At 33.9% G+C, this 13,467-nt stretch overlaps 1 protein-coding gene across 1 annotated transcript in view; it reads right to left on the reverse strand.

The window, feature by feature from the left end:
- LOC149572887 (uncharacterized) overlaps positions 1–13,467 on the reverse strand; it is a 184,396-nt gene that overhangs the window by 157,708 nt on the left and 13,221 nt on the right. The window contains exon 2 of the mRNA XM_089813992.1: positions 8,289–8,415. Within this exon, the coding sequence (XP_089670118.1) occupies positions 8,289–8,415 (127 nt within the window). The remainder of the gene's footprint in view (positions 1–8,288; positions 8,416–13,467) is intronic.

The raw sequence follows: 13,467 nt of genomic DNA on the forward strand, positions 1-13,467 counted from the left end.
ACCTATTGTCATGCATTTTGTCATTGCAAAATGTAGGTAGCAATACGAAACTTTTTCAACTTAGTTTTGCATTTCTCTAAGATAAGTTCATTATTTAATTGGTTAGTATTGAATCTATTGATCAATCAATCGACTTCAATTCATATAATGAACTCTTTTACTGAAGGCTTTCGTCAAGTCCTTTTAGTTTTTCTATTTGTTAAGCATGTGCTTGATTTTTAAAGCCTTCAACGTCCTTTTTTATGTTTTTGTGTGAGTTCGTTTGCTTTTGGTCTTTTAGTTTTGCTCAAACCCTTGCTTTTGGTTTTCCCTTTGATTCGATATATCTTAGGGCTTAATCGGGTTCGACAATCAAAAGATACGACCATTTATGTGCCCAATAAGTGTTAACTCGAGATGCAATTGCATATTTTAAAAAAAATATCACGGAATATTTTACTGTTGACATTCACTTTTTGAAAAATATAACATAAATTGACTCTATGTTATGTTTTTAGGTTATTTTATCATTTAAGTGACTATAGAGCACTTTATGTTACATTTTCATGATGAGTTGTTTTTTAAATTTTTCACTTAAGTGACTTTATTAACTATATAGTTTGATTTAAAAAATTTATTACTTTATGTTTTAATTTAAAACATTTAAGTAAATATTACTTTTTGAATGATATTTGCATATAGTAATTAAACTATATAGTGTAATTATTTTTTACCCAATTAAGTGATATTTCTTCAAAAATCAATTAAACCTCTGTTTAATTGATCATTTAAGTTATGTAAAGGCAACATTTAAACCATTACATGTAAATATGTAATGGACCCTCAAGAGTGTGTTTTGTACTAAAAATGCATGTAATGGAATTCCTAGAGTCCATTTTGCATTAAAAACCTTCTTTACATGTAATTCAAATTAAATGCAAATGCATCTCAAGTCCATATTTTGGCTTTTCAAAGTCAAAATTGTCAAAAACATGTTACATATTGAATATTTTCAAAATATGTGTGTTACTGTTTATTAAGGATTGACTTTACATGCAAGTTTCAAAATATGTAATGCCTTCCCAAGAGTGTGTTCTGCACTACTTACATCATTTTGACAAGTTTTAAAATATGTAAAGGCACTCCAAGAATGTGTTTTGCATCTAAACTCCAAAAAGCAAGTTTTAAAACATGTAATGAGGCTTGGAGAATGCATTTCGCCTCTTACATGTTATTTAAAATATGTGAACTCTCCAAGAGAGTGTGTTTTCATAGAAGGACCAAATGCATGCATTTTAAAAACATGTAATCTCTCTTAAAAAATGTGTTTGGACATTCCATTACATGCATTTCCACTTGGAGTCCTTATCTTGCCTCCAAGGCCAAAACATCCATGCTTGTGCCCTTAAAGAACACATTTTTGACGATAATGCCCAGATTTGTCCATGTTATGGCTTGGAATCTCTCTAGGTAGAAGTGTTTTTTTGCATTCCCATGTAACTCATGCAAAAAACATTGCATTTCATAATCTTTTGGAGCCACTCTTTGGCAAAAAAAAATCCAGATTTGGAGGTTTTTTATCACGTTATTGCTCAAAGAGGAATCATTTTGGGGTTTTAATGCATGATCTTGCTATTGGTAAACACATTTTTGCATTCCAAGAGCAAAAATGATTCATGTAATGACTCTTTGAGACCACGATTTTTATAAAAACAGGTTTTTCTTAGAGTTTTTAGCAAAAACAACTTGTGTTCAACTGATCTTTGACCACGTTTTTGGATATTCTATATGCAAAATGTCCATTCAATGCTCATCAATATCCATCACTTGCAAGATTGAAAGTGACAAGTTAGTTGTTTGTGGATTTGAATTTAGAGGAGAATTTGTCTTCAAACCTATCAATCTTCCTATTTTGGTTCTTTAACCTCCAAGTAGATATTCTCAACTTTGCTCATCAATTCATGGTTATCTTGTTATTTGTATACATATTATCGCTTGTTATTGCACATTTGTCCACATGTATGCCATGTAAAGCGCAAATTCTCTTTAAATAAGATGAGAACATTCATTTTCAAGTGTTTGGAGTTCCCCAAATTCCAATTTCGGATTTGCATAGGAAAGTAGCTAGGTATTTGCCATGTTTGAGTCAAAAGCCAAAGGTATGTTTATGTTTTGTGCTTGGTTTATGTTTGTTGTTTGTTGTTGTCTTGTTTTTCTAAAAGCTTAAGGTTCTTTCCCAACAATCCCCAATCGTTCTTCACCATTCCACTTTCCAACTTTACATGCAAGTGCATCACACCATTTCACCAACACATGCCAAAGCACATTGCGTTCATTGCTTTCACATGCAATTACATTCCAAGAGCATTTACATGTAATCTTAATCTCCATCCGCAATTACATGTAATTTGATTCTTCATTTGCATTTACATGTAATCTCATCCTTCGAACCTAATTGCATGATTACATCAAATCTAGATTACATGTAAATGCCTTCATAAAAGATAAGGTCCCTGACATATTTTCCATGTTGATTCCCAACTCAACTATCTACAGATATGTAGTTTTTCATAATAATTGTGTTTTACACTCCTTAGTTTAATAGTTAGGTATGAATTAACAAATTGATTATTCCTCTTCCATAAAATGGCCTGAAGACTATATTTTAGGCCTTATTTCTCATATTCATTACAATATTATATTGATAATGATTGTTCTGAAATCATATCATACTTGGCTTCTAAGAATGGGATTAGGGACGTGCGAAATTGTCTTGGAACCGGTTATTTTCTCTTTAATCACTGACTAGATTAGATATTACGAAGAATGATGTTAATTGGGTGTTCATTGTAATGGTCCTATTAGTGAATTTCCATTGTAGATATATAAATAAGAAGGAACTATTTGATCCTCATAGCCATTACTATGATTCATTGGAAAATCAAATCATGGTCTTTGTGATTGCAATGGGAGGAATTCTTTCTCTTCTTATTCATTTCTACCATACCCAATGTTTTCTGATGGTATTTACTCCCACGTCGTGACTGGGTCATGGCACCTTGCAATATTGGAGCATAACTATAATCTACAAATTTTAGACACAATTCCACATCTATGAGAGTCAAAACTAATGTTTTATTTATTGACATTCTTTAGAGGACCATCACATATGTAGATGTATCTTCAATAATTTGAAATAAATTCAATAAGGTGTGTTATGTGTCTCAGGGATCTTAGGCATCTTCAAATATATGTTATACACAGCAGCTAAGATGAGCTTCAGAGGGTTTGAGCTCCACAAACATTCCAAAGTTTGGTGATGTTAAATGCTCTTTCTTTGTCACTAAGTATTATTTATTTGCATCACTAGAATCGATGGCCTCTAGAAGATATATCTAGATACATATCGCACCAGAGAGATATAAGCATCCACTGCTCAAGACAAGCGTTCACTAGTAGAAGCCACAACAATGGTCAAAGACACTAGTGTCGCTATCCACAACTGGGTTGTGACTGCTTACTTTCTCCAAATCACCGCTTGCCAAGAACAAAGCCATCTGTTATTTAATAATCTTATCATGAATTTGCATGAACATCTTTGTTTTCATCTAACTAGTGAAACGTTGTTCACTCAACTGGCATGCTGAGAGGTGGTGTACGAAGCAATTCCCCCCAATTTACATTTGATAAATATATGCTTCCAACCTTGTAAATTTCAATCAATAGGTATAGAGATTGCATCAACTTATGTCAAACGCTTAATGGAATTGATGATGAACTAGGTGGGCGATCTTATGTCCTTTAACAAATATTGATGTTGAAGAATTAATGCTATATTCAGTGCTAACACAATTAATAAACTTGATGATTCTCTAATACTCAGTGCTAACAATAACACTAATATTATTGCAACTACATTCATCCTTTGTATTAGCAGCCACTCTAGTTCTTCATCAATAGGACCATGTTGTCGTCTATACTTCAATTGAAGGACTCCCACCTTCACAACCACCAGTCATCATTGAGGGCTTCTTCACGCTGCCCACTATGATCTAATGCCTTTAATGTTATTGAAAGTGAGGCTTAGAAACCTAGTTTTGTCATGATGCCTTCATTGTCTTCCAACTGGGTAAAAATTATACAACAATATATTGATCTCTTCATGCAGTCAAAAGAAATATATCGATATTTCTTACATATTTCTAGAAAATAAATAACTAATGACCAATCACTGCATGAACATGATTTAATAGAGATTCATTCTTATGTTAATCATTGCATAGAAAAGAAACTCCATATTTCTGCTCTCAATGATGTCCAACTTTGATCCAATGAGACTTGTCGGAAGTCCCTTGCAATCTCCTGTTACTTGAGGACTTCTCATAACATAAAAATAAACTACAAATGGTACAATTTCCTCATCCCTTGATTTTTGTATACCAATTGTATCCTCATTCAATTACAGTTGTTTTTGTAACTACATAGCAATCCCACTGAGGTTGGATTTCATTCGTATGATGCACGTGGGCGATCCAAGTAAGATGAAGTTGGCTGCATCCTTCAACATTTTGGGCTTCGCCTCCATCATGGCTTGTTCATTGATGTCCTTTAACTAGTCCTAACATGTATAGGTAATCTTGAACATACACGCTTCTTGGTAAGGAAACTACTCCGTTACCATATTAAATTAGGATCATTTTGTCATTTGTTGTAACTTGTTATAGCACTTGTAGATTCTATGTGTGTTTCAAGTTACCTTCTCAAAGCATATGTCTATGATTTTAAGAGGCATGCCTCCGCAGAGTGATACAGGAGCATCCTTGGTTGCCTTGTTATCCTACTCATCTTTGTTCATTCTGCATGTTGGAGCCGAGTGCCTGTGGTTTCCAAATATTCTATTGCTGTCAAGTTGTTTAGCGGATGTCGAGTTATTGTAGTGCTAGTGGATGTCGAGTTACTATAGCTCTAGTGGATGTCGAGTTACTATAGCAATCTAGTGTCGACCGTGTGTTCCATCATGTGCCGAGTGAACCTCTTGGTGTCGACTGTTCTTGTTGGTGCCGAGTGTTCCTTCATGTGTCGAATGTTCTTGTTGGTGCCGAGTGTTCCTATTTGTGCTAAGCTATGTCAAGTGTTAGCGTTTTGTTTCTTGGTCGTTCTTTGACCGAGTTGTCTGTGTTTGGTTCTAGTTTGGGCCGACCTTGTGCGTATTTAATTTTGGTATTGGTAGTTTATATTTGATGTGAGCCAAATTCTGGCTGTGTATGCATTTAATGTAAGGTTCAATTTTGTGATAGGTCGACCTGTGTAGCACAAGTATTTAAGGGGGTCTAGGATTGAATTTAGGAGAATTGAGGACAGAAGGATTTCAAAAGTTGGGAGCATATGTGTCTGGAAATCTGAATTTGAAGCTAGATCGTGGATCTTGAATGTATTTTGTATTTGGCCGTAACCCAAAAGGCCTTATAGTTGGGCATGTATGCTGATTATTTGATGAATCAATGAAAGTGTTTGCTCTTCTTCCTCCTTTGGTTGTTGTTCTTTGTGTTGTGTTTCCACTGTGTTAACTCTTGCAAGGTGGTTTGGATAGCTAGGTGTGCCTTTGGCCCTAGTTCTTCATCCCTCGCTGGGTCATAGAGACATGTCTCTTTAACTCGCATTGGTTATCAATAACATTTGCTTATTGTCATGAATAAGAGTAAGATAATAACTTATATATATATATATCAAATATTATATATATGTATACATTAAATGAATTAAGTATATATCACATATATATATACAAAGTATTCAATATATATACAAATACTTCAATTCATTTTATCTGACTGAAACTACACTAACAGTAACAAATGTAAATATTAATTTGCAAAAAGTTATATTTAATAATTATTTAAATTTGATATCTTTTATAAAGAAGTAATTTTCAAATTCCAATAGTGCTAGTATAACGATTGTGCCCATCTCTATATGAATGGCTACAGAGCTAGCGTAGGGTTTGGGGTCATCTATATATGAATGGATAAGATGGGATAAATAGAACCTCATAGTGGCAGTATGAGAGGTTAGTATAATCCTCGTACGAATGGTTGATAGTGTCAGTGTGAGAGATTAGTTAATCCCCGTATGAATGGCTAGATAAGATTGATATAATGGCCAGTTTATTCTAATGAGTCAACATATGCATATGTGATAATGCCTTGGATAAGGAATGTCCCAAAACGAAGAACCTTAGGGGGTGCACTCTAAAGAAGACGATGAAATAACCAAGGATGGTTCTAGAATTGATATTATATTGTTCAAAACCTTGGAGATCCTCAAGAGGGTTAGGGATCCCAGTCTGGAGACGTCTTTAAGATTTGGGTTAGGATAAAGGGTAGAATATTATATTATAAGAGCAAGGCCTTCTCCAAAGTAAATGCCTTGGTTGATATTATTGACCATGATCATACTGAACGTGTGGCTTCCCCAACTTCTAACGTTGTGGATAGAGTGGTTACATAGCCACATGATGTTGAATCTGAAGCTCATTCTTCCTTTGCAGACTCAGCTTGGGAAGCCCTTATGGCAGCAATTCCTCTCTCTTTTGGATAATCTTATTACTGACAGCCAGTTTGTTGACAATGCAAAACAGGGTACCGGGGATATGGAAGTCAATGATAGCTGAATCTTGTGCAGATGTTTTGTTTCAGATCATTTTGAATGTGGCAGTGCTCTTTTTGTTGAACAGATTTTGGCCGTCAACTATGTACTTATGTTGACATCCCAGATTATTCGGCCTGCATACTTTTGGATGTTGCATTCGGGGGTTTAGTGTAAATGATTATGATGGAACATGCACAATTGCATGTATATCAAAATGAATATTTGGATGCTGCAAATTTTTAAAATTTTATATTTAGCCTCATGCACTATTTTGATGTAAGAGATACTCATTGTATCTAGATAGTTGGGGTTATCTTTGTATGCATCTATATAGTTCTATTGGTTGTAAAGGGATATGATATAGGTAGACATAGGAATTTTTTATACTTTTACAGATGTAACATTCCTGCAAAATTCATATCGTAATTTGAAGGGCAAGGATTGGAGTTTTTCTTCACTGGTTCTATTCTCCAGGAACCTTTTGAACCAGTTAACATAAATATAAAAATTTTGCTAAAAGAATCTGACATTTATTTTACAGGTATTAGTTGTCCCAAGCTAACCCTAAAAGCAGGGACATTACAAAAGCCCATCGGTGGTCAATTCCTTCTAATTCTATTAGATTTTAAGAAAAAGACAATTATATACAAAAAATTAATACAATTATATGGAAGTCAAATGTTTCACCAACAGTTACATTCAGTGGAAGAAACTGCCAGAGCTACATATTGTTTTTCTTTACAAAACAGCAGAAAAACAATGCATCCAATCATCCTTTTCAAAATGAAAAAAAAAGAGAATACATCTTATCTCCTGGCATTTCATTTAGATGAAACAGATAAGAATGGTGGCACCACGGTAGAGTTGCGCCTCTCAACGTAGTTAACACAACTTTAGATGATTGAATCTCATATTTATTATTTTTATTTCAATCATGATTTAAAATATTGATAACTTGTATATTGTTGTTGATTATACAATAACATTCAATCTATCTGAATAAATATCGTGCATCCAATTTTGTGTTTGGATTTGATGTTTTTTGAAACTTAAATTTTATACATATTTCACAGTTTTTATCACTATTACTATATTAGTTACAACAAATTTTCACTAAACTAAATACATTTTTTATTTAAACTAAACGTAAAACATAATATGGTGATGAAATTATTTGTTTTTATTAAATATATCATAATTAAAGTCTAAAAACAATGTTATGCTCGGATTAAAATTGTAACTATATCAATTTATCTCAATAGAATCACTTAGCTTAATAATCTACTTCTAACAGATAAATCAAACTGTTAACTCCTTCACATTGTTTGGGGTTTTTTCCCTATATCTGCAATATTTGCACGTATTTTCTAATATAAATTCAAATGCTCTTTTCTTTACATATTAAAATGATTATTAAGCTACTGTCTTCTATTCTTGTTGGAAGTTTGTTAAGTAAAATTCATGCATACACTCAAAGAAACAGTTTCGAAAAAATATATCTACTTATGTAATTGATTGTTAATAAATCCCCACAAAATCATCAAATCCAAATGAAAAGCATTTGCACAAAAGAGTAAAGATGAAACTGCAAGCATTTAAGTGACAACCCTATTATAAAACCTTTCCTCAATCACTGATATTATAAATATTTATGAACATACCGCCCCTTAATATGGTTTCACTCCAAAATTTACTCCTGCCTTTAAGGTTGAATAAGGATAGTACGGAAGCTCTATTAACTTTATCTGTCACTGGAATTCTCTTTTTCAAAGAACCTCCTGCAGACATCTGAAAAACAGAAATGTATATGCTTATACTTCTAGGCATTGTAAATCTGCACGGCTGTAAAATATCGACTAGATTAACTTGGCATTGACAACATTTACACAATTTTTTGATAGTTTTCAATCCAAGTAAAACAGAAAACAATTATTGATAAGAAAATAACTTCTATCCACCTATTAAAAGACAAATAAATCATTCATTCTGACCAAAGCTAAAACTTGCGGAGAAAACAAATTACAATAATGGAAATCAAAAGTAGTAATAAATGCTGTGCACACTGCAAACAACAATCCAAACCTGCTGATGAATTCTTCCTTAACATAACAAAGATAACCAAAAGGTAATTGGGGCAACAGAGTGCAGCTGGGAAAATGTTTCAATTTCCACACAAATTAAATGAAAATGTTATCACTGCACTTCATAAAAATAGAATATTGGAAATCAGTTCAAATAATGAAGGTCTGGGACCAAAAGAATGCTTCAAACTTAGACCTATTAAAGACTTCCAGGGAACTTTCCAAAACTATATACTGAACTGATGGCCTTGAAACCCAGTACAAAGGGGGCGGGGGCGGGGAATGTACAGCAACCCAAGGAATGATGGCAGTGGCAAGCTACAACAAAATGTTTTGAAAGAAAACCAGAAAGACCTGCAGAACAGTCACTGTGAGTAAAGTTTCTCCATTGATAAATCCATGAAAAATTTAAGTGCTCTTTCAATGGTTTAACCTTCTTCAACTGGTTTCATGGTTATGCCTTTGCATTTTGGTTTTCTTGTCATTTATTGGACCTGCCAAAAAGAGAAAATCCTACATTTTGGTATTCTTGTCATTTATTGGATCTGCCAAAAAGAGAAAATCCTATTTGTATGAGGTATCAACTACACTATCCACACAAAATAAATATTGAGGTGGGATATGTTACAACCAACGATACACAGGGAGCTGTCCTTAGTCATGGAGGCAGGTATCCTCCTCCTATAGCCATTTCAAGGATGACAAAATATCAAGTGGGTGTCCCCCTGTCATCCCCCTGCCCAAGAATTAGCAGGAAACAAGGAAATGTCACTATGCCATTTGGGGGCATCTAGACGGTTCTTACAAAAAACTCAGAGAAAATCAAAGATGTGAAATTGTTAAAAACTAAATGAATGGAAAGAATGGAATTAATATTTCATTAATAATGATTTCCTAGATAGAGTTTAAAGATGCTAATTATAGCACGAAGAAGCAAAAATGTCTATAAATAGAATTGAAAGAGCAAATTAAAAGAAAGCTTAAATGGCCATCAACAATTACTAGTTAAATGTGGTAAGATACTAAATATTATTAGAATTATTCTAATACCCTCTGATGCAGAGGTACACCTTTTTTAAAACTTCTTTTGGGATTACAACTCAAGAGGTTTCAATAATGGATATTTTCAACCAAATTAATGAGCTAGACAACATCAAAGTGCTTCAAATATTTACTCATAACTTTTACAAATGAAAAGATATCACAAATTCCTTTTATTTGATTGATTATGGATAATTTTAAAATGTTTTCCCCAATTTATATCTCAATCCAATTAGTAGAATAAAAGTTATTTATCTTCTTCAAAAACTGCTTACATAAAAATTAGGTTCAAACCAGTCTGCACTCAAATGCTCATAACTTATTCAAATCACAATGAAATTCAACCAAACCAAAACCAAAAGAAAAATAACTCAAATACCTTTCCGAAAATATAAGTTGCAGGTCTGTATTTTTTTTAAATGAATTTGTACCAATAGAAACAACAGTCGGGTTTCTGGAAAACTACACAGAAAATTTACATAAAAATTGCAAAACAAAACCTCCTTTCATTTCTATTCTCCTCAAATAATTTTCCAACCATTCCAATCTGTGTAAATCATGACCATTACATGATATTTTAATGTCCTTTCAATTCCTCTAACCTATTGGATACTTGCTATGACCTTTCACCTTTTCTTTTACATCATCTTTTTCATATTGTCACATTTTATGACAATATTTACTCACATATTTGACAACTTTTGTATTTTCCTACGAATGACCTCTAAACTTCATAAAATTCTTACTAACATAACAAAATGGAATATAAATGACAATTTATGAAATTTTACCCTTCCATGAGTTTATTTACATAATTTGACCATATTAGACAACTTTGACAATATATTACAAATGGCTTTATTTAGCCTTACATATTGGATCAAATGGATTCAAAATACATTTAAAAGATAAAGTATTTCATTCTCATGGAGCCTCTTATTGTGCATTTTTTATAGATGCTCCTGCATCACCCTCCCTTAATGGTCATTCTATCAACTACCTTACATAAACGGTATGTCTTCTAGTCACAAATACTTCAGACAATACATGCGTTGTAGTCACAATTTTTGCAAACCCTCCCTACATATGTAGAATGTCAATGATCAAGAGTAGCCTAGGAAAAAATAGATAAGACTGTCCCATTCTTCAAAATTATTTTCTGGTGGGAAAGTAGAACCTGCCACAAACTCATCCACTGGCCCTCCCAGAATTGGCAAAATTAAAGACCAAAAATCATCACAAAAACATCCAACTTGATATTGGATAACTGAACTATCCTTCACTAAAAATAGAGATACATAGATACATATTGAGAACAATTGTGGAACCCTTTAAACCTAAGTCACAAGGTTCGAATTCAAGTTTGAATTTGACAACTATGAAGTTCAGATGAAATTCAACAAGTCAAAAAAAATTGAAAAAAAATCGACACTAAATTCCCCTTATGTATTTTTTAAAAATATATAAATATATGTTATTAATATTCAAAATATTAATAAAGTAATATAAAAAAAAAAAATTATAAATATACAAAAGTATTAATAATTTAACTTTTAATAATAATTAAACATAAAAATTATTAATATGTAATTCTTTTTTTTTTTTGATCGATAGTAAGTGTTTGTTGAAATAAAGATTATAACCGGGTTAACCTTGGCCCGAACCAGTAACAACAAGAGGGGAGATACATCCAACCCAAAAAAGTCAATAGATCAGGAAGAATCAACAACTAAAACAAGGGTTAGGAACTATGACTTTCCTTTACCCCGAGACTAAGACCAAAGGATCATCTCAAAAGGCTCTTTTGCCCCCCACTTCTCCTTTTTGCCCTTCACCACCTGCCATCCATCCTCCACCCTTGTGACTTTCATCTGCCATGCCGACTCCTTCTGAGAATGAGAAACCTCTCCATTATCCTTTTTTTGCAATGTCACTAGTGCTGCAACCTTTTCATAGTGTTTACGCTTCTCCTGTCCTTTTAGAGTATCTGTGCCTACCTCAGCCTGTTGCATGCCCTTTCCTCCCTCGATTGATAAGTTTCTTTTCAATTTTGGAGGCACATTTGTGGCTGCTGGAGATATCCTTTGCGAAGAATCCGTAACAATTTGGGAGAAACTCTTTTGTTTCTCACCCCCATCCACATTCTTCGCTGTCGTGTAGTGTTGTTCCTTGCTATCTTTCCACCAAGATGCTTCTCGCTGGACTCTCATTTTTGAGCAATTTGAAGCCATATGTCCCACTTGGTGACATCTCCTGCATCTAAATGGGATGCCTTCATAATCCAAGGGTTGAATCCAGCAACTCTTTGAAGTTTTAATCTCAATTTATGTCGGTAGCCCAAGTGAAATATTCATTTCAACTAAAACCCGAGCATAGGTGGAATGTAGAAGGTTTGAGGATCCTTCATCTACCATTAAAAAATCACCTAACGAATTCCCAATAGCTTCCAAACAGAAATTAAACCATAAGTGTAAAGGAAAATAGGGAAGCCTTACCCATATTGGGATCATCTCAAAACCTTATGAGTCCGGACGAAAATTTGGGTGCCATGGTTTCAGCATCAAGACATTTTGATCCTCCCAACACCAAAAATGATCACACAAGACCATCATTTTATCTTGGGTGTTCTCAAACACTACAATAAAAAACCCTTTAGCTGCAGGGTAAATCTGGATTGTTCCTGTTAACAAGGGTCCCCAGTTCTCTGAGATCTATTTATGCAGCTCGCTCAAGCTTGGCCACAACCCACTGAACCTTCCTATTAATCCAAACTCAGAGAAGACTAAAACATTATGCACCACTTCCTCATTTGCACCTGTATCTAAAACTATAGACAAACCCCCTTCTTTTTTGTTGCACAAGGGGTCTCGAAACTATACCCTGTTTTCTGCCTCCATCATGGCGTTCATTACACTCACCTCCAACAATCCCATCTCCCTCATTGCTTTCACTAGCAAGATCCTCGTCATCACCATTAAATCCACCCCCATCAGCAGAAAAGCCTCCCATTTTTCTGCCACCAAAACTTCCTACCCTTTCATGGCCTCTGTTGCCCCCGTTGCTGATTCTCTTCTCACTCTGGCCATTGACTTTCTTAAAACCCTGTGCACCCCATTTACCTCCATCTGCACCTTCTTCCTTGTCGCTAATCCTATGCCCTCCTTTGTCTACGCTCTTGGGTCCACCGAAATGAAGAAGTGACTGTTTGCAATGGTGGTTTTGTCCCTATCCGTTGAAGAAATGCTTCCAACACCATTCGTTGCCTGAATACCTTTGACCATTCCGCCATTGTCCTTAGCCTTTCCGAGCTGAGCCAGTGGGGAGGAGGCCCATCAAATTCGACCATTGCCATGCAGCGAGCCGGAAGAAAAAACCCTAGGCGCCGCAACAGCAGCAGAGGCAATCGGGAGCGCCATACTTTTTATATGTAATTCTATTTTTCCTTTGATAAATAAAATAAAAATATTACAGATAAAGTACTATAATTGTTACTAATAAATAAATATAATATTAATATTTTAATAAATATTACAAATAAACTTAAATCTTTAAATAAACTTAGATCATTAATAAACTTAAATCTTTAAATAAACTTAGATCATTAGATAAACTCAAATCTTTAAATAAATCGCATTAAATAAACTTAAACATTTAAATAATCTTCAAACCTAAAGAAATACTCAATAAATTTTAGTCAATTGAAACATAATTAAAATTG

This window comes from Cupressus sempervirens, chromosome 2 (genome assembly GCF_028749045.1).
Source record: "Cupressus sempervirens isolate cs-2001-9-10 chromosome 2, ASM2874904v1, whole genome shotgun sequence".
Taxonomy (NCBI): Eukaryota; Viridiplantae; Streptophyta; class Pinopsida; order Cupressales; family Cupressaceae; genus Cupressus; species Cupressus sempervirens.